General features: G+C 53.4%; 2 protein-coding genes and 2 non-coding genes across 4 annotated transcripts in view; 2 read left to right on the plus strand and 2 right to left on the minus strand.

Moving 5' to 3' along the window:
- The window catches only part of LOC103759497 (eosinophil peroxidase-like), a 12407-nt gene extending 6972 nt beyond the window's left edge, over positions 1 to 5435 (minus strand). The window contains exons 1-6 of the mRNA XM_029961240.1: positions 5348 to 5435; positions 4287 to 4380; positions 3270 to 3445; positions 2522 to 2645; positions 1991 to 2120; positions 870 to 1070 (exon numbers count right to left, since the gene is read on the minus strand). Of these exons, the coding sequence (XP_029817100.1) occupies positions 870 to 1070; positions 1991 to 2120; positions 2522 to 2645; positions 3270 to 3445; positions 4287 to 4380; positions 5348 to 5411 (789 nt within the window). The 5' untranslated portion in view covers positions 5412 to 5435. The remainder of the gene's footprint in view (positions 1 to 869; positions 1071 to 1990; positions 2121 to 2521; positions 2646 to 3269; positions 3446 to 4286; positions 4381 to 5347) is intronic.
- A 5575-nt stretch (positions 5436 to 11010) lies between these two features.
- TRNAS-UGA lies at positions 11011 to 11092 on the plus strand. Its single transcript has one exon. It is a non-coding gene; the product is annotated as a tRNA-Ser (tRNA).
- A 1845-nt stretch (positions 11093 to 12937) lies between these two features.
- On the minus strand, positions 12938 to 13009 carry TRNAE-CUC. Its single transcript has one exon. It is a non-coding gene; the product is annotated as a tRNA-Glu (tRNA).
- Positions 13010 to 15043: 2034 nt separating this feature from the next.
- LOC103759483 (C-C motif chemokine 5) lies at positions 15044 to 18665 on the plus strand. Its single transcript, XM_008925877.3, has 4 exons — positions 15044 to 15065; positions 16726 to 16982; positions 17462 to 17573; positions 18041 to 18665. Exons 2-4 carry the CDS (start codon positions 16910 to 16912, stop codon positions 18126 to 18128), a joined length of 273 nt encoding a protein of 90 aa, XP_008924125.1. The 5' UTR covers positions 15044 to 15065; positions 16726 to 16909; the 3' UTR covers positions 18129 to 18665.
- The last annotated feature ends 1900 nt before the right edge of the window (positions 18666 to 20565 follow it).

Here is a 20565-nt window from a genome sequence, read left to right on the forward strand (position 1 = left end):
TGACTGGGGAACTTGGCAAAAAGGGACACCACACAAGTTGGGCAAAAATATAAAATATTCCACCACAATACTGACTCAACAGATGTTATTAATGCACAACACTAAAGTCAGAATCCAGTCCCTCCATGACACTTAAGTCAAGATCCAACCCCTCCAGCTCCAAGCAACCCAAAGCAAAAAGGAAGGGGCAAGGAAAGAGAAGCAGAGGGAGCAAGAAGAGAGAAGGAGAAAGAGGAAGAGGCAGATCATGGAGCTGCCACTGGAACCTCGTGGCAGACCAGCTCTCACACATCCAGATGGCAGGGACACGTGGCAAACATGTGCCTTTTGTTTCATCTGCTCTGGTCCCCATGGCCAGACCCTCCAGGTCCCATTGGCCACTCTGGGGTTCCAGGGCAGGGTGAGGGGCAGTGTCCTCACTGTCCATGCCAATCTGAGCTGGGTCAGGGGCTCCAGGAGCTGTGGGGTGTTACAGGGCAGTGTCCTCACTGTCCCTGCCAATCTGAGCTGGGTCAGGGGCTCCAGGAGCTGGGGGGTGTTATAGGGCAGTGTCCTCACTGTCACTGCCAATCCAAGCTGGGTCAGGGGCTCCAGGAGCTGTGGGGTGTTATGATTTTCCAGGGCTGTTCATGAGTGTCAGTACTCCAGGGCTTCTCCAGGGGCTGCCATGAGGGACATGAGGCCACCCCACCTCCTTGAGGTTGAACCCATCCCTTCCCCCTCTACACAACCCCTCCACACACACCCCCACAACGTGGTTCTGACCCAATAATTACTCCTCTGGTGTCTAACAGTGGTGCCTCAGGAAGTCCTGTGCCTTTATTTCTGTTGCCTTATAGGAGAGCGTGGGGTGGAGGGAGGGTCAGTACCTTAATGGGGAAGCAGGGGGGCTTGAAGGCACAGTCAGTGTGGCACAGGAGCTCCAGGCTGGCTCCTTCCCCGCTGGCAGGGGCCAGGTCTATGTCATGGTTGACCCACTGGCCCCAGTGCATGAAGACCAGAGAGAGCTCCTGGTCTGCAGTGACGTTCTCGTTGGCCGTGTGAGCGATTTCGTTGGACACTTTCCGAACCTGCAGGAGGGAAAATGTGTGTGACTGTCTCTGCCATGGTGAATTCGCCCCTCAAACACCCACTGTGAGACCACAGAATTGCTGAATCAGAGTCACTTGGGTTGGAAAAGACCTCCAAGATCATCAAGTCTGACCTTGGACCAAGTATCCCCATGCCCACTAAACCCTGTCAAAGTGCCATGTCTGCCTGGTTTTTGAACACCTCCAGGGATGGCAACTCCACCACCTCCCTGGGGATCCTGTTCCAATGCTTCACCACTCTTTCAGTGAGAATTTTTTCCTGATATCCAACCTAAACCTCCCCTGGTGCAACTTGAGGTCTTTTCCCCTTGTCCTGTCACTTGTTACCTGGGAAAAGAAGCCAACTCCCACCTCTCCCCGACCTCCTTTCTGGTAGCTGTAGATCATCATGAGATGATCTTAGATAAGCTCATAAGAGTTAATTATGGCATTGAACAGATCCCTGTCATTCCCAGCTCTATCCAAACAGGTGTTATAAGTAGGAACCCTCTTAACTCCTCAGTCCTTCAGCCAAACTTGTTTTCATGGAAAACCTGTTATGGCTAAAACTTCTTCGTGCAGACAGCCAGGAAGTCAAGGAGATGGCCGAGGAACACCCCAGCCTTGTGGTTTGTACAAGTGTCCTGGTGTACCAGGTGTATCCTGGTGTACCCAGCAATCCCTGGGCTGTGCACTTTGGAAATCACTTGGTGGAGTGTTCCCAACCTTTTTGCCCATGTCTGTCTCCAACCAAAAATATCGCCCCAAGCCATGACTCAGTTGTAGAAAACCAGCCTCAGAGCAGCTCCTGAGATCAAAAATCAACGATTCCCACTCCAGATATTGCCACTGTTTCCCTTCAGATGGGTGCAGTGAGGGCAGTGTCCACCCTGGGAGCTGGATTAGGGTAAGGGTCTCACCAGGGGGAGTGGGAATCCGTTGTAGTGCCTTCCTTCACTTGCTCCTCTGGGAACAGACACTCCGTCCTCGTACACTGCCGGGAGCCAGCGGGCAAACCCACGGTTGGAGGACCCCAGGTGAGGGTGTCTTCTGCAGCATCACCGGGAAAGCAAACACTGTCATCATTTCAAACACAGAAGGTTTGTACAGACTAACATTTCACAGCCCTTTAATCCATGTCTGATCACTCTGGTCACACAGGTGAGAGCAGGAAAACACTAAGAAGCAAATTATACCAATATTAATTACTGCAGAGAAAAATGAACCTTTTTGACATTAAAAAAACCCACAAAGCATTCCTCATGCCGTTATATTAATTTCATTTGGTATTTATTTCTACCTTAATTTTACTTGGCATTTAAATCTCCGTAGCATCTCTGTCCCCCACAAAATCAGCTTCACAGCAGGGCCCTTTCACAAATGATCTTAAGCCACCTGCCCTGGGTCAGAGTACACATTTAAGACCCTCCTTGTCCACACACAAATCCCACCTGTTGTTGCACTCCCCGGTGATGGTCCGATAAATGTCCTGCTTTGGGCATTTAATGGGACGAGTCTGAGAGTAACAACCGGTGCCTCTGAAAATCATCTCCTTCTGCTTTCTGCTTAGCAGGTCTGCAAGAGAAACCATGGAAAGTAACATCTGATCCCACTCTTTTTTTTGTTGTTTTAGCTTCTTGGTGTTCCAGGTGAACGTTTGAACCAGCTGAGTCAGAGCTGTAGGTATCCAGCATCTGGGTTTGAATTGTTAATTCGGAGCCTAAACCCTTCTGTGGATCAGCTTTCACCTCTGGATTAGGGAAACTGAGTGGGCATGGAACAACTTTCCAGGGGAATATGGGGAGCACCATCACCAGCAAGGGTTTATCCTAGGCTGGGAGCAAAATGATGAGTTTGGAGAGTGGTACAAGCCAGGTGTGAGGGCCAGAAGTGAAACATGGATGGTTCTCAGTGGTCAGAGTCTCCTGGTGGTCAGAGTCTCCTGGTAATCAGAGGGTTTTGTCTCAGGTTTATCACACTTATTGTGAGCCTGCTTTTATCATCAAAGATAGGAGATGATAGGAGATGATGCCAAAGATGCCAGGGCTCTGCTCTGCCTCTATTCCCCCGGGGCTGTCGGGGGGAAGGTTTTTATCCCCAGTTATTCGGGTCATGGCAGAGTTGCTCCCTGACACTCCTGCTGTGGCACATTTTCTGCTCTCAGCTGCTTGTAAAACATTTTGGTTTAAACCACGTTACCTGTGACATTGAATCTCTGCTCCCCAGAGAGATGCAGTTTCCTTTTGAGGAGTTTCAAAGTAGTTTCCATGTAATCAGCAGCCCGGACTGCAGACCTGGTTCTTCCCACAGGGTCCTTAAGGTGCTTCAGGAAATCCATTGGGTTGGCAAGCTTTTCCTCCAGTTTTTTCTTTAAGCTGAACATAAAAGAGTCCCATGAAGTGCCTTCTCTGAAATCAGACCTCCTCTGTCAGGCTGGGCTGGGTGTAATTAGTCGTGACAGCACTGCTGGGTCACAGGCAGGCTCTGCCCACATGGGACAAACTGTCTGTGCATCAGCACGTCAGCTCAGACAATCTGGGCAAACAAATCACTGTGATGCCCAACTCTGAGCCTGCATTACTGCCTTGTCACAATAAATTTTGTTATATCAAGTGGAAATCCAGATCAATGAACTGTGACTGGATAAGCCTTTACATTAAGTGTGTCGCAAGATGTGTTCTGTGAGCAGAGGGACAACCTCGCTCCTGTTCCATCTCTTCCTGGTCCCATGGCTTTGTCTTGCTACTTCCATAGGGTGGGTGGAGAGAGGGTCCTTCCCAAACCATCCTGCTGCCTGGAAAGCAGCCTTCTGGGACAATACACAGAAGATACCTGAGGTCTGACTTTCTCTGAGGCTTATTTGTGACGAGATGCCCATCTACACAGTTGTGGTCCTTCTGGAGAGGGGCAGAACTCCAGCAGCCAGGAGAGGACTCACGTGCCTGGAATGTCCATTCCACTATGGACTAGTGAGAGGTGCCCATGGTGGTCTAGATGAGGAAGTAATAACTGAGGGGGATGACAAGTGGCCCTGGGACTGAGACAGAACATTAGAATGCAGCCAAACGGGGCAAAAGGATCCCTCCCACTATGCCAACGAGAGCCCTGGAACAAAGGCTGCTCCATAAGAAATATGCATTGGAGAAGAGAAGAAACACCCATATATTTGATCCTATTTCCTTATAATATGGGGGCTCTCGTGCAAAAGGGACTCACCTCCTTCGGGCCTGTAAATATGCTGTGTCCACCAGCTGCCTGGCCTCACTGATGATGCTCAGAAGAGACGAGTCTGACAGCACCTCTGAGACCTCTGCTCAGGAAAAAAAAAAGAGAAGAAAAAGCAGAACTTGAGGGTACCGTGTAATGTACCCCAGGAGCAGCACCTCCCACACCTTTGCTGGGTGTTGTGCTGCTCTGATCTGCCTCACACGTCCTTCCCATGGGGTGTTCAGTGACACCTGCACACCCTTGTCTGTGGTTCTCCTGCTCATCTGCCTCATTGCTGAGGTCCTGATAGTCACAGTCTTTGTTCTGGTGGCTTTTGGAGGCTTTTAAGGAGCTATTTTTCATCCTTTTTTTTCCTGAAGCTGCTAGAAGCACAGACTCTGTAAGGCTGGAAAAGACCTCTGAGACCATGGAGTCCAACCACTAACCCGGCACTGCCAAGGCAACCACTAGTGCCACATCCACAGGCTTTTTGAGCACTTCCAGGGATGGTGACTCCACCACTGCCCTGGGCAGACTGTTCCAATGCTTTCCATGAAGAAATTGTCCCTCATATCCAACCTAAACCTTCCCTGGCACAATTTGAGGCTGTTTCCTCTCATCCTGTCCCTCATTCCATGGGAGCAGAACCCAATCCCCCCCGGCTCCTCCCTCCTGTCAGGGAGTTGCAGAAAGTGAGAGGGTCCCCCCTGAGCCTCCTTTTCTCCAGGTTGAGCCCCCCCAGCTCCTTCAGCTGCTCCTGCTGCTCCAGCCCCTTCCCCAGCTATTCTTCCCCTCTCACAGGAAATAATAAATGCATACAAGAAGCCAAAAATATGATCTCTGAGCCATGACCCCTGTCACTAAAGGGTGATCATATGCTTGGAAAAGCTGTTGGTTAAATCAGGAATTTCTTTCAGGAAGTTTCTTAGGTATTGACTTCAGTGTCAGTGGGTCAATCTCCAGGATACTGCAGTTGTTTCTTGGAGCTGTATCTCACTGGGAACTCGGGTTGAGTTTCCATTCACACCCTTCCCAGCACAGCAGCAGCCAAAGGACAAACACAAACTCACCATTCAGTGAGGAGTCCGTGGCCCCGACCAAGCAGAGGGTGATGATGGATCCTAAGAGAGTCATTCTTGGGTTTATGCCTGGAGAGAAATGCAACACAAATCCTCTGGATAGGCAGGGCTTCACTGAAGCATCAGGAGAGGTTTGGTTTGAGTATCTCTTTCAGGATCCAGGAATAAAATCCAGCTGCCCTCTCTCCAGCTCCGTCAGCAGGACCTACAGAGGTGTTGGCAGCACACAAGGACATCCCTGTGGTGTGGGACCTTCAGGAAACTGGGCTGAGGAGCTGCCAAAGAGGAGGCAGCCAAGTACAGTCCAGCTTCAGTGATGGAGAATGTTGGGAAGGCGTGATGGAAGAGGGAAGTGTCCTGCTGGCCTGACTTCGGGAATGTCCACAAGTGGCTGGTGGAAAGGAGGTTGATCCCACACATCCCTCTCTGCCCCCTCTGTCTTGCTACTGAACAAAAGTTGCCACAGCTATCACCAGTCCTCCAGCCTCCAACCTCCCCTCTCAGCCTTCCTGCTGCTCCCTGAAATTTGCCTCTATTCCTTTCCCCCATAAACACCAGAAGTCTGTCCTCCTCAGTGTCTCTCACCAGTGCCTTCCCTCAAAGGGGATTTTTAGCCAAAACGTTGCCATTAGATCTCATTTAAGTAATTTAGTCAACATTTTAACGTTTTGGAACAGGGAAGACAAACAGAATTTGGAAGAACTAATGATTTTCTCGCAGTGGGGAAGGTTATCTTATATTTTTTTGTGGAAATTCTTCAACCATCTTCCTGGGGATTGAAAGCTGCTTATTCTTGCAATTTGATATTGCAGGGTATTGCTGCACAAGGCAGGGAAGCTGTCTTTGCTCACTTCTCCCAATAAATTCAATAAATATCAGGGGAGAAGCAATTATGAAGGACCAGCAGCTCCTAATGCTCTACTCTGCCTCCCATCTCCTTGGGAGATGGAGCCCTGGAATGCACCAATATCCACACCAGAAATATCAGATACAGATATAAAATGAAAAGGCATTGATCTTACCTGCCATCTCTGCAGCACTGGCAGGGCTGGGAAACAAGCCAGACCTTTATACACCTGCACCAGGGCAGAAATGAGCTGGGTCTGACCTGGGCGTGGCCAAAAAGGGAGAAACTGGGACCACAGCGAGCCAAGAGGAAATATCTGCTGGTTTGCTTTCCTGGAATAAGCTGAAAAGTGCCCACTTCTCCATTCCCTCTGAGTAAATGTTGACTTCCTTTTTGAAAAATCAGTAAAAGAAGGATAAAGACACTCATTTCTTACCTGCAGTTGAGAGATGAGCTTAACTTTATGATGGTAAAAGTTAATGGTGGAATTGGACTTCTTTTTCCCTGTTGGTTGGCTGATTAGAGCTGCTGATTAGCGAGGGTGACAAAGGCTGGACAAAGAACGAGGCAGCTGCAGGACTGAGAGGTCTCCAGGAAAATCCTGTGAATAGAAATATGGACAATCCCAAAGTTCTAACTGTGCCAATGCCCAGAAAGGAACAAAGTGCTGAGCACTTCAATGTGAGTTATGACAGGGTGGTTAGGAAGGAATTCCTGGCTGTGAGGGTGGGGAGGCCCTGGCACAGGTTGCCCAGAGAAGCTGTGGCTGCCCCATCCCTGGGAGTGTCCAAGGCCAGGTTGGAGCAACCTGGGATAGTGGGAGGTGTCCCTGCCCATGGCAGGGGGTGGAATGAGATGATCTTTAAGGTCCCTTCCAACCCAAACAAGTGATTCAATGATCTACAGGAGGAAAAGGGGCAGTACTTCAGTGGACTAACGGGAAGGCAGCAGAAATCCCGTAATCCTTCGGACATCAGGGAGCCTGATAACCAAAGACAATGCTGAATTCTTACTGACAGTCAGCCTTGTAAATCTCCCAGGATCAGGGAGCCAGTCCTTCCTACTGTTTAAATATTTTCACAGCTCTTATCGACCCAAAATAAATAAATAAATAAAGAATATATGAGAAAGGAAACTGCCACTGGAAAGACACCATTTTAAATCTGAATAAAACAAAAAAAAAAAGAAGACGCGTGGTGACCGGGTTTTCAGAAGGTGAACACTCAAAGTCAATATTTCTCCCCTAAAGAGAATTTCAGAGCCAAAGCAGAAGGTGGCCCCTGGCACCAGAGGGTCTCTGATCACCCTGCCAGGCGCTCCACCTTGTCCATCCAGCTTTCTGCCCACAGAACACGCACAGGCAGAAGTCCAGGTACCTGCCAGGTGGTTTTGCTGCTTCTTTAGTATCTGACATGTATCAGGGCAATGGCATTGGTGCCTCTGCTGAGGACACTGCCCTGCCTGACCATCCAGGAACCACTTGGGCAGTCCCTGAGCTGGGGTCAGGGGCCCTCCCCAGTGGGAGGCCACAGGGATGGGGTGAGGGACACTCAGAGGCACAGCAGGAGCCAACAACCCTCAGACTGTGAGGGTATAAAAGCCCAGGGTGTCCTTCAGTCAGGGGCCCTTCCCAGAGGCACCAGCTCAAGCTGTTGTTCTGTTGTTGCACCAGGATCAAATTATTTTAAGGATCTGGATCTCTGAGACTCTGCCTTGGGAAACCTGGGGCAGGGCTGGTGAGGAAACCTGGTGTGACTGGGGGGTGGTGTGGGGTGTGTGGGGAGTCAGGTGGGGTCACTGGAGCTGCCCCCACAGGAAGGGGCTTCGGTCCCAGTTCAGGTGGTGTGAGCACTAAAAAGTAATTTTAACTCTTTCTGGATAAAGGGAGTGACAGCAACAGCAAGGGATGCTCAGGAGGTGGCACCACAGCATCACTGAGGTGGTCACTTGAGGGGTGTCCCCAGCTGTGTGATGCCCAGGAGTGAAATTATCACCTCTCTTTGAAGCCCTCCTTTAAAGACTCAGCTCCCAAGGCTATGAAGCCTCTTTGGTGCATCCTTCCATCTGCCATGGAGACACTTCATAGCCACTGCAAGGTGCTCCAGGAAAGTCTCTCACAGAAACAGGTGAGCCCAACAGCCTGGGAATACACCTGGGAATGACCAGTGAGGTCAGGCTGCTTGGAGTCTCTTTCCAGACCTACTTCAAGAAGCAGGTGAAGTGTCCAGGGCAGGAAAGCTGTGGAAAACCATCTGTGACTTTCCAGTACAGTGGTAGGACCCACCACACCCACCAGGACAAGCCACTGCACGTCCACCCATGGAAAGAGCTCATCTTACAGGGCCCAAATGAGCAGCAGCAAGAAACTTCTTCCCCATGGAGAATTCTTCCCTGGGGACTGGGCCCTTATTCCCCTTCCCATGGACCAAACTCCCTTCCCTCTCCCTGAATAAAACCTTCAGCTCCTCCTCATGAACCAAACTTCTTCCTGCCCCCCCCTTTAGCAAACCCCTCTTCCACCCCTTCCCCTTCTCTTCCAGACTGTCACCCAGACTGGAAGGTGGGACGTGACTTCTCTGGAGGTGGGACTGGCAGGACTAGAAGGAGACCTCAGCTGCCTCTTGTGCCACACAGCACGATGGATTCTCCATTTTCCATGTAATCTTCCTGCTGTGGAATCAGTTCCCATCTTTTCTGGAAACCTGGGACAAGGTAGAAGCAGTTGTCAGGCCCCTGGAAAGACACCGGGAGAACGCTTGGCTTCAAATGCTGCAGAGATCTATTTAGGAAAAGGAAGAATGGAAGAAGCTTCAGGTCTCACTGCAGTTTTCATTGTGCCACAGAGCTGGGAGATGTGGGAGTCAGTCACTGCCATGGACACTTCTCCCTGGACCACAGCTTAACCTCTAGAGAGGCTGGATGTGTGAATAGATGTAGAAAGGATCACAAATTTTGTGGTTTGGTTCAGTGCTTCAATGCTTAACCCTGTGAAGGAATGTCTGTATGGACAGAGCTTGCAGGGGTTCACTGGTATTCCCAAGGCATAATGTTGATCCTCATGTGGATCCTCTGGATCATCCTATGCCATTGTGTGGCAACAGGGACATGCTGGTTTATGGGGAGGGCAAAGTGTCTTTACCATGGCACCAAGTGATGGGATGCAGCAGTGGATCATGGAATCACAGAACCATTTATGTTGGAAAAACCCTTTAAGGCCATCAGGGCCAACCAGTCCCCCAGCACTGCCAAGGCCACCATTAATGATGTCCCCAAGTGCCACATCTTCACATCTTTTAAATACTTCCAGGGATAGGGACTCCACCACTGCCCTGGGCAACCTGTTCTAGTGCCTGACCAGAAATTTTTCCCAACATCCAACCTAAACCTCCCCTGGCACAGCTGGAAGCTGGTTCCTCTTGTCCCTGGTTGTAACACTGTGTGCTGGGTCCAGCAAAGCTGCTGCTCGAGCAGGACTGTCCCTGTTCTCTGAAACTCAGAAGAACAAAGAGTGAAAACGAGAGTCTGAACCTTTTGTTGAGGAAGAAGCTCTGTCTCCTGACACACCTTGTGGTTTTCTCTATTGCATAACACTGCAAAGTGTCATTTATTACAAGAGAAGAGCTGTCAGCTCTCTGTTGAACTCCGACTTTTCTATAAACACATCCCGTTCTTTCTACCAGGCAGGATTGTTTTGTCTGTAAATATCACAGGAATTGTAGGTTCTTTGCCAATGACACAAGATTAGAGAAGTAAATTCTGACCAGTGTAATGAAAGTGGGAGTCCAGCCAGGATGCAAAACCAGCTGGGGGATACAGTGTCCCCCAGTCTCCTCCAGACCCTTCTGTTGGAGCTCTCCAGACCACACCTTTCACCCTCCTTCAAATCACTCTTTCAAGCTCTGGTCCCCTCCAAGCCCCTCCATTAGGGTACCACTGATCTCCAGGTCCCTCTACTCCTACTCTGGTTCTCTCCAGGTCCTTCCATTGGGGTCTGGACCCATTCCATCCTTTTCATAGGCACTGTGGACCCCCCCAGAGCTGTCGTTTTGGGGTCTGGAAACGTGCAGGTCCCCGAGGGTAAATCCTCACGGGAGGGACATGGGGTGCCAGTGACATATCAAAGGCCAGTTCTTGGACACAACTCTGGGAGTTCAAAGAGGGCTTTGGACAAGTTCCCAGAGCCAGCTGCCACCAAACCAAGAATAGTGTTTCCAGGACTCTCCTCCAAATAGGATATTTACACTCCAAAGAGGAGGCCTTGCTCAGCAAGGATTCCTTCTCAACACCCACCTTTTCCCTGCTCTGCTCATTCCTCTCTTCCAAAAGCCAAAAGGCAGCAACCTGGTGAGAACCACACAAGTCTGGAACATCTCCTGCCAGCTGCAGGACAGAACCTGAGGGCCCCTGGCTCAGGCTGCCTCCAACAGCAACATCTGGACATGCTGTGACAGAGGCAAATGTAGGCATTTTGGGAGAGAGGGCATGGAGGAGGCTGGGATGTTCTCGAGAGACTGGGGATGGTGGTCCAGGGACAAGTTTCCTGTTGGATACAAGGAGATGAGATGGGACATAGACCTCCCACCATGTCCACCCAGTGTTGTCACCATTGATGCTGTGGCCAGTGCTCCGTTCCTGTTGCCAGCACTGCAGGGACAACGTGTCAGCCTTGGCTCTGTGCAGGGACAGCAGCACCTGTGCTGGGGGTGCTGGGTGGCAGAGCCCACATCCAGGGTGGGAGCAGGCCCTGTGGTGTCCCCTGGGGCTGGGTGACAGCCAGGGGCTCCTGCAGGGACATGCTGTGCCAGGAGCTGTGATGGCCGAGTGGTGAAGGCGTTGGACTTGAAATCCAATAGGGTTTCCCTGCGCAGGTTCAAGTCCTGCTCACAGCGGGAGTTTTACTGCCAGGAGGGACAGAGGGACACAGAGCTGTCACCCCTCCTCGAGGGACACTGCATTCCCACCCTGGCCCTGGCCCTGAGCTCCCAGGGACCCTTTACTTTTAGGTGATGTCAGGCCACCAGGTAGTGTTCAGGGGAGCAGCTCTTCTAATCACAGGAAGAAATCCTGCAGTGGCATGTCCACCCCACACAGCCCTGTCACCCTCCTGCCTACACTTGTGTGTCATCCTTCTCCCTATAGATGTGTCACCCTGCTCCTTACACCTGTGTCACCCCGTTCACCACAACTGTGTCACCCTGCCATGACAGCTGTGTCACCCTTCCTCCCACAGCCCATACCCTGCTCCCTACAGATGTCTCACCCTGTTCCCTATAGACCATCACCCTGCTCCCTACAGCCATGGGACCCTGTTCCCTACAGCTGTGTCACCCTTCCTCCCACAGCCCATACCCTGCTCCCTATAGATGTGTCAACCTCCTCCCTGCAGTTGTGTGACCCTCATCCCTATAGGTGTCACCCTGCTCCTTAGAGATGTGTCTCCCTGTTCCCTGTAGATGTGTCACCCTGCTCCTTACAGCCACATCACTCTTTTCCCTATAGATGTGTCACCTGCTCCCTAAAGTTGCTCCCTTCAGTTGTATCACCCTTCTTCCCACAGCCCACACCCTGCTCCCTATAGACCCTCACCCTGCTCCCTATAGACCCTCACCCTGCTCCCTACAGTGTCACCTGCTCCTTACAACAGTGTCACCTGCTCCCTGTAGCTCTGTCACCCTCTTCCCACGCCTTCCCTGCTTCCCACAGCTGTGTCACCCTGCTGTGACAGACTAAACTTTGTTTAAACAAACTGTTCTAGCCCTGTGATTTATTGTGTCCCTGATGGCCAGACATTAATGTCTTAAACACAGTGTTTAGAGAGATAAGGAGGAAGGCCAATTAGAAGTAGATCCTGTGGAGATGAGGTAATTTTTTTTTGTCCTGCTAATTACCTCCCTTCCCATGATGATGACACCAGATTGGCACAACAAAACAGGGACCAAAAGAGGCCAAACAGGGACAAACAGCATCATGGATTAGAAGGGGCTCCATAAACCATCAAAGACCCCAAAAGCACCCCCAGACTCATTTCCACAGTGTCACATCAGACAGTGTAAAACTCCTCCCCAGAGGAGGTGTCAGGGCATTCCCACGTAAGCCAGGATATGTAGAACCCATGCAACTCTTTACTGCTCTCTACATCCGTGTCACTCTGCTCCCTATGGCAGTGTCACCCTGCTCTGTACATCCCTGTCACCCTGATCCCTATGGCAGTGTCACCCTGCCCCCACATCCCTGTCACCCTGATCCCTATGGCAGTGTCATCCTGCTCCCTACATCCATGTCACCCTGATCCCTATGGCAGTGTCACCCTGCTCCCACATCCATGTCACCCTGATCCCTATGGCAGTGTCACCCTGCCCCCACATCCATGTCACCCTGCTCCCTATGGCAGTGTCACCCTGCTCTGTACATCCATGTCACCCTGCTCCCTATGGCAGTGTCACCCTGCTCCCTATGGCAGTGTCATCCTGCTCCCTATGGCATGGTCACCTGCTCCCTACAACCCACCACAGGCTCATGGCTGCCCTTCTCCGGGGTCTTTTTCCACTTGGAGGTGCAGCCTGATGGCACTGGGAGGACAGGAGGCTCCTGCCAACCCCCAAAATTCATCCCACCCTGACCCAGCCCCATGTCCTGGGTGTGGGAGCTCCTGATCCTCGCGCTGAACTGAACCCCAGGAGTTGCTCCAGGGCTGTGCAGATATCCAAGAAAAGACTGGGAGTTGCAGAAGCCCCTTCCCTGGCTGGGAATCGAACCCAGGCCGTGGCAGTGAGAGTGCCAAATCCTGACCACTAGACCACCAGGGATGGGTGGTGATCAGGGATGAATTACCACTGACAAGGATCAGTGGCCACCACCAGGGATGAGTGGCCACCAACAGGATGACCTGCTGGTAGCACCAAGCAAGCCCTGAAGAGACAGGGACAGTTGGTCCCACCTCTGCAGGCCTGGGAAGCAGGAGGTGGTTATGCTGGGACCGACCACCACCAAAGGCAGTTTTGGGGAAGGCAATGATGGCAAATGGTTCAAGAAAAGGCATAGCATCCTCTGGGGGCTCACCAGGGAGGTTCAGCCCTGCTGCTGCTGGATCATGGACTCCCTTGGGGCTGCTCTACATTGCCAGGCTCATGTGACACACACACACCGGGCACAGGTGATCCAGCACCATGTTCACAACAATCCTGACTCCCAGTGCGGTCCCAGAGCTTCCCCAAAGTCACCTCAGGAGGAAAACAATGTGTAGGTGCAGAATGACTGTCAGCAGAGCCTTCCCTGGGTGAGGGAAACAGGTCTGAGCCCTGGCACTGGGTTGGGAGTGTGTCTGGAGTCCCCATTCCTGCTGGTTTTGAGGTAACAATGTTGGCAGGTTTTTTTTTCCAGGAGAAAGGAGCAGGCTGGAACCATCTTTTGGTACATAATCAGGAGCTGTGAGGAGCAGGTGATCAGTAGGTGATCCTGGTTTCCAGATAGTCCTCTGAGGGAGCAAGGATTTCTGCCTTCCTTTAACCCACAGAAGGAAAATAAAGAGGTTTCCTGATGAACAGGAAGGTGGAAGGGGCTGGAAATGGCCCCCTGACTCCCCAGGGATTTGGTACCAGCATGGGCAGCAGACAGGGCACTGCAGAGCCCCAGATCCCTGCCCAGGACAAGGAGCCCAAGGGAGAGCCCAGGGCTCAAGGGGACAGTGCAGGTGTCACCTGTCCCTGCCCCGCGGGCTGTGTGCAGGGAGGAGACCCCCAGAAGGGAGCACGGGGGGTTTCCGAGGGGATGTCCCTGGGGCAGGGCTCCTCAGCAGGTGGATGAAGTGGAGGTGAGTGGAAAGGCTCCAGGAACGCTTCCCGAGCAGGACGGCAGAGGGCCCGGTGCTCCTCGGATGCTCGTGCGTGGCTGGGAGGGGAAGCAAACGGACAGAGAGAAAAATCCCTCTGGTTTTCGCAGAGTGGGGAAACCTCCCCTGTGCCTTGCCTTGTCCCGTGACGCTGCCAAAAAACGGGCAGTGTAGCTCCTCTCTCCATCTGAGAGCAAACCCTACCACGGTGCCCTTTCCCGCAGCCCTTCCATGACCTGCTCTGGGGTCCCAGTGGGATCTCTGGCATCCTGCTCCCTGCGGTGCCCTGGTCTCTTCCCAGGTTTCCCTGCAGTGCCTGGTGGATCCCAGCTGCCACCTTTGCCAACACCTTTCCCTGGGGAGCTGCAGCGCAGGGAGCAGGAGAGGGCAAAGGGAAGCCGCGGCAGCTTTGGGGGAGTGCAGAGCAGGAGGAGGAGGAGGAGAGCGGGGAGGAGGGTCACCCTCCCACACGAGCCGGCCTGGAGCAAGGACAGAGCCGCGGTGGATGGGCTGAGGCTCGGGCATCATTTCCAAGGCTCGGGCATCTCTGCCGCGAGGGTCAGGGCTTGAAGAACGAGCCTCCAAAAAACCCCTGCACGGGGCAAACCCACCCCCCGGGCGAGGGGCACGGGGATTGTGCCATCCCGCAGGGATGTCGGGAGCGACAGGAGGGAGATGTGCGGGGCTGAGGCGCGGCCGCTCCGCGCTTGCAGAGCCGCAGTTCGATGTCACGGTTTCGGTCGCCTTTCGGAGCCGAGACAGAGCTGAGCTGCGGTCGGGGGAGCGTTTGTGTCTCCCTGTGGTTTCTTAGATCTCGATGGGGCCCTGTCAGATGTTATGTCACAGGCAGTTCCTCCGTCTGCCGGCGGATCCGGGCGCAGCAAACAGGTTAGTTCCCGTGTCCCACGGCAGGACAGGCTCCGTCTGGGATGGGAGGGGAGCCACTGCCACCCACCAAATGCAACCAGGAGGTGACACAGCCCAGGAGCTGCGTGTTGGAGCCCAGGAGTGTGCGGGGCCACGTGCTGAGGCAGGTGGGGATCACATAAAAACTCACTTTCTACAGGCACTGCTCCTTGGAAAGAGAAGTCCCAGCCTCAGGATGAGCCTTGGGGCAGCAGGGACAAGGCTCATCTCCAAACGCAGTTGCTGCTGTGGTGAGGAGATGAGGGGGAGACCTGTGGGCTCGCTGTGCACCCCTACATGGGTGTGAAGCACCAACAAATCAGCCAATCGAAAAGCATAATTGCAGTTCTGGAATGTGTGCAACATGGGAGTAGCACTAAACAACCCCTCTCCCCATCTCCAACAGTGGGAGACTCCCTTGGCAAATTCCAGCTGAGCTTTAGTCCCTTGCAAAGCCTGAGCACCTGCAGCCTGTTGCTGTGCTGCTCCCAAGTGCCACCACCAGGTATCTGTGACAACTTTGTGGTGTCGGGCAGGTGGTTCATCTCCAGCTCCTGCTCATGAGGGATGGAGTCCCTCAGTGTCCCCAGGACACCACCAGCCCCAGCCCCAGCCCTGGGAGGATAGGTTAGAAAAGCCATGGGCATTTGTTCCTGGCACAGCCCTGGAGACCCTCCTGCAGCACCCCATGGGGACACCACGGGGAAGGGGACACTGTGGGGAGGCAGATCCAACACACCCAGACACTGGGAGGTCTCTGAGTGCCCCACACAGACACACGAGGTGTGCAGGGGAGGAGGGTGGGAGCAGAGCAGCCCTGCAGTCCCTGGTACAGCCCTGGGGCCTCGGGGCAGTGAGGAAATCCCGGGAACACGAGCTTGTGGTGCCTTGTGAGCAGCAGCTGGGCTGGCACTGGGTGGGAAAACACCCCAAGGAACCACAGTGAGCTGGCAAACTGGGGGCCTGTTGCCAAGAAGAGAGAGGTGGCAAAAGGGGAAATGCTCCCTGGGGCATCCAGGGGAACCCATCTTGTCATGGCCAAGGCAGTGCCAGGGGCCTCTGGGCAGACACACCATGACTGGGCACAAGGGACTAAGGTCTCTGGCACAAGAGCTGGTCCCTCTCCACTCCCCGGGCAGGGGAAGCTCCTGCTCTGCCCTCTGCACCCCACCCTGTACCAAACCCACACTGGCACTTGGAGAAGATGCAATTTGTAGAGCCAGCCCTTGGAGTTGGGATTCCCAGGCACTTCCCTCAGTGGGGGTGTTAGGAGGGGGTTGGGTGCCCTGAGCTCCACACTGGAAGCTCAGCATTGAGGGCTTTGTGCTTTATGGTGCCAAGATTGCCAGCCTAGACCTACAGCCAGTCTCCAGGGTGCCAGCCACCCTTGCTGCCTGCACAGGCAGCACAACTGAGTGTTCCTGCTGCCCACGCTGCCCACGCTGTCCCCCTGCATACACCTTGGACACCTCCCACCCACACCACTGGAGCAGGGACCCCCTGGCTGGACCTGCACTGTCCACAGGCCATTTGGAAGGTCTCAGCACCCTTGTCCTCCCTGCCTGGGTGCCTGACTGAGCCGAGGTCCTCCAGGTGCTCCAGGGAGGATGCTGAGATCAGTTTGATAAGCTCAGCTCTCCTGCTGGATGATCGAAGTGTGAACCTGCTGCTCGAGGCTGATTTCATATCCTGTCTTAGTCAGTGGGTGCTGATTTTCTCAGACTTACCTCCCCTCACACCAAGGCTATTCTGGTACTTTCTAGACCAGCTGCTTCCTCTTTTTTTCAGTATTTTGGAGGCAAAGGTGCCGTGACATCAGCTCTTGGAAATTCCGAGTGTTTGATTTGATATCTGACTGACAGGGCTGGCCACTGTCCCTATAAAAGCAAGAGTTGAGCCAGCACCTCACACCAGGCACAGGAGGAACCTGCTCTAGTCCTGCCTCTGCCCCTGCAGCTCATCTCTTTCCAGGATGAAGGTCTCCACCCTTTGCCTCTCCATCATCCTCGTCGCTGCCCTCCTGTCTCAGGTGTCTCCTGCTCCATGTGAGTACCGCATCCCTCTGCTCTCTTGGGGTGGATTTTTGCTCTGACTGCCTGTAATTTTGGAGCAGAACTGGAAAAAAACCAGCTGCAAAGGTTGGAAAGCTGTGTGGATATCTTCCCCTGCTTTAGTGGCACTGGTTTTCCCGTCTAGCATCCTTTTACCTTAGGGATGAATTTTACTGGTATCAAAGTTTTCAGGTTTCATCTCCCCTGATTTTTTTGCTGGACTTTAAAATTGATCCCAGGGTAACCAAAGGGATTTTTATCATGGGAATTAAGTATAAGACATTTAAGAACCTGTCCCAGCAATGGCATTAATGAAGCTTTGGTGTTCACAGCAATTTCTTGCTGATTTTCTGGGGAGACAGGAGGAGGAGAAGTGGCTGCCCAGGTGATTAAGGGGTTTGCCCATGCTCTCATTTGGGGAATGTGCATTTATTGAGTGGTGGTCTCAGGCTGGATTTCCTGATCTCTTCCAGTGGGGTCTGACACCACTATCTGCTGCTTTGGCTACACCCCACGGAAGCTGCCCCAGAATCATGTGAAGGAATATTTCTACACCAGCAGCAAGTGCCCTCAGCCAGCAGTTGTGTGAGTACCAGCTCCTGCTCGGGGCTCTCAGGGAAGCTTCTGCCAGCCTCTGGGCTTCCCATCCAATGGGACCAGGAGCAGGGTGGGGTGAGATCCTACACCTGGAGGAAGGGAATGGAGCAGCCACCCAGGTCCCCTGTGCAGTGTGTGAGCCCTCACCCTCCTCAGCTGAGACATAAGTGGTCCCTTGGTCTCCCTGGACAGTCCTGGTGCTGGGAATAAGGTGTGGGAAGGAGGTGAGGAGCCAGCAGGACTTTGCAGTGGTGATGAGCCCATGCACAGAACGTTCCACGCTGCATCCAGGCTCATCTCTGCATTGGAACATCCAAGAATGGGGGGTTCTCCCAAGGGACCTTGATCCCCACCTGCCCCCTGGGTTTTAGCAGCTCCCTGATGCTTGGGGCTTTGTGGGAGATGATCCAAAGAGGTGACCCAGGTCCCTCATGGTCCCTTTTCTGCCTTGGCAGGTTCATCACCCAGAAGAACCGGGAGGTCTGTGCCAACCCTGGTGCCAGGTGGGTGAAGGAATACGTGGACAGCCTGGAGCTGCACTGAGCCCTGGGAGCTCAGAATTCCTGCCAGTCCACCTGGCAGAGCTTGGCATACACCTAGAAACGCTGCTGCTGAGCACCAGCACCTGCTGAGCCACCTTGGAACCCCTGAAGTTCCTTATGCCTTGCAAAGGGGTCGTTTATCCACGATGATTCAGCCCCCCTTGGGACAGCTGTGCTGCTGGGGACCTCCTGCCCTTGCAGACCCATCTTGGTGTCCCCTGCTGGGTGACCTGTGGCTAAACTGAGCCCCCCTTGTGCCTCCACTGCTAGAATGGGAGGGGAATTTCACCCCCAGAGCTCTTTGTGGGTGGTGGTCTGTTGGAATTAGGTCTGAGTGCTGTCAGCTAAACCCAGGCAGGGTTCTAAAGCCATGTGAGTTTTGTCATGGCTCAGTAGATGCTGTGGGTAAGATCTGTCTCCCTGGGGGAGGAAGTGGTACCCTGGTTACTTACAGGATGCTTGTTGTGGAACCACAATGTTCAGCCTTGTTCTCAAACCTCTGTCTCTTGCCAATGCCAAAGAATAAAGTTGTTTTCTCTCTGTCTCAGCTCTGGTTGTTCCCCTCCTGCTTGGAAAACGGGGCCAATAGGACCCCACTACAACTATCTGGGGAAGAACCCCAACTTCCCAGCTGGAAGTGCCTCAGCCTCCTTAGCCCTAAAAGCCTTCCCTTCGCCTGGCCTCCTGCTCTTGGAGCAGCACCACCCCAGCACCTCCCAGCACTGTCCCTTCCCAGCCCCTGCTCTGATGTGGAGACAGAACTTTCCCCCAGCCCTTCCCCTTTCCTTTCCCCCATATCATAGCCAAGGCTGGGATCTGGTGGGGCTTTCCCACTGCTTTCCAGCCAGGACCACACCCCCAGCACAGGCTCCTCTAGGAATGCAGCCTGAGCCAGGCTCAGCTCTGGGGATGATGCTCCATTAGTGTTTCATTTCAAGACAGGCACCAATTCCCTTCTGCTCTGCAGCTTCTTGGGGTAGGAAGCCTGAATTCGGTTTAAAAAAGCTCAAGAGACGTTTTGCACCAAGTAAAACCAACAAAGGCACTTTATCAGCCTGTGGTTGCCATTTAGAACTGGCTGATAACTTTGTGGGTAGAGAACGAAACTGCTGGTCCCCCCTCCCTGTGCTGAGGCTCTGCAGGGCCACGGGGACTGCTCGGGGTTGTCTCCATCAGAGTTTGGCTGAAGCAAAAGCCCAGAAGCTTTTGTACCGCCCCTTGGCCAAGAGTGTCCCACCTGGCAGCTTGTGCAGGTCAAGTCTTCACCTCCCAGGACGTTTTCCACCCTTTTCCACTCCATCAAACCCCAGAGCAATTCCTCAGGCCCTCCTCGTTTCCAGCAATAAACGAGCCCCCTTAATTAGGGCCAAGCAAACCAGCAGGAGATAAAATGTCCACAAAACAACCCCAAGCCCTGTTGGTGTCACGATGGTCTGAAGATGTTCAGGCTGTCTCCGGATCCCTCCTTGCTCATCACCAGCTCTGCTGTTAATTAAGCAGCATTTCCTGATGCAGTTCCTTTTTGAGAGCCTCAAACTCTCTATTTCTGGCAGGACCCAAGGCCTGCAGGGTGGGCAGGGTGGGAGCTCAGAGGGAGGGGAGAGGGTCAAGCTTCTATTTTACATCCCTGCAAAGCAGCTCTGTGGCAGAGGGGACCCTGGGACACAGCCTGGCAGTGCTGTGGAGGGAAGCAGGGAAGGGATCAGCCACGTCTCCCTGAGCAGGAAAATTATCAGCCAGTGCTGGTGTTGGTTTGTTTTCACACCCTGGCTATTTGAGCACTTCACAGAGAGCTTTTAAGCACAGCTACCCCTCCATTATAGGGGGGAAACTGAGGCACGGGTCAGGCTGGGTCAGAGGGGCTGAGGGGACCAGCACCCCCCATGAGGGCCACAGGTCCCACTTTGCTGCTCACAAACAAGAGGAAATCAGCCCACGACACCAAAATAGTTCCTTTGGAAGAACCTGGGCTAGCCCTGAGCAACCAGAGCACTGGGGGACCAGGCAGGGGTGGCCATGGCAGCACATCCCCAAAATATTCACAGATGCCTTCACCCAGCCAGAGCCAGGGGCAGGGCAGACCTGGCAGTTCTCCTGGTGGTGGAGAAACACCGATGGGAAAACTCGTGGTGGGGAAGGAATGCACCAGGGCTGGGGAGTGTCCTCTGTGTGATCTCTGTCTGGGGTGAGACAGCCAGCCCAGGGGAGGTGCTGGGACACCAGAGAAGGTCCCTGGTCAGACCAGGCTCTGCCTCAACTCACTGGTGGCTCCAGCGGGGAGGAGAAGGGCCACAGACCACAGACCCCAGTGGCCACTGTGGAGCCTGTGGTTGGTGGCCCCTGGGCAGGCACTGTCTGGGTGCTGCCCTGCTGCACACTGAGCTCAACTGGGAGCTCTTCCTCACCTGTGCTGGGGTCCTGCACCCCACAGGACACTG

The sequence above is a fragment of the Manacus vitellinus genome, unplaced genomic scaffold (assembly GCF_001715985.3).
Source record: "Manacus vitellinus isolate BGI_N305 unplaced genomic scaffold, ASM171598v3 scaffold_32_pilon, whole genome shotgun sequence".
Classification (NCBI taxonomy): Eukaryota; Metazoa; Chordata; class Aves; order Passeriformes; family Pipridae; genus Manacus; species Manacus vitellinus.

Bases quoted from the DNA above. Each gene is read 5' to 3' on its own strand.
- LOC103759483 (XM_008925877.3), top strand. From the start codon at position 16,910: ATGAAGGTCTCCACCCTTTGCCTCTCCATCATCCTCGTCGCTGCCCTC. The intron at 16,983-17,461 runs GTGAGTACCGCA...GATCTCTTCCAG, and splicing joins TCAGGTGTCTCCTGCTCCAT to TGGGGTCTGACACCACTATC. The intron at 17,574-18,040 runs GTGAGTACCAGC...CTGCCTTGGCAG, and splicing joins TGCCCTCAGCCAGCAGTTGT to GTTCATCACCCAGAAGAACC.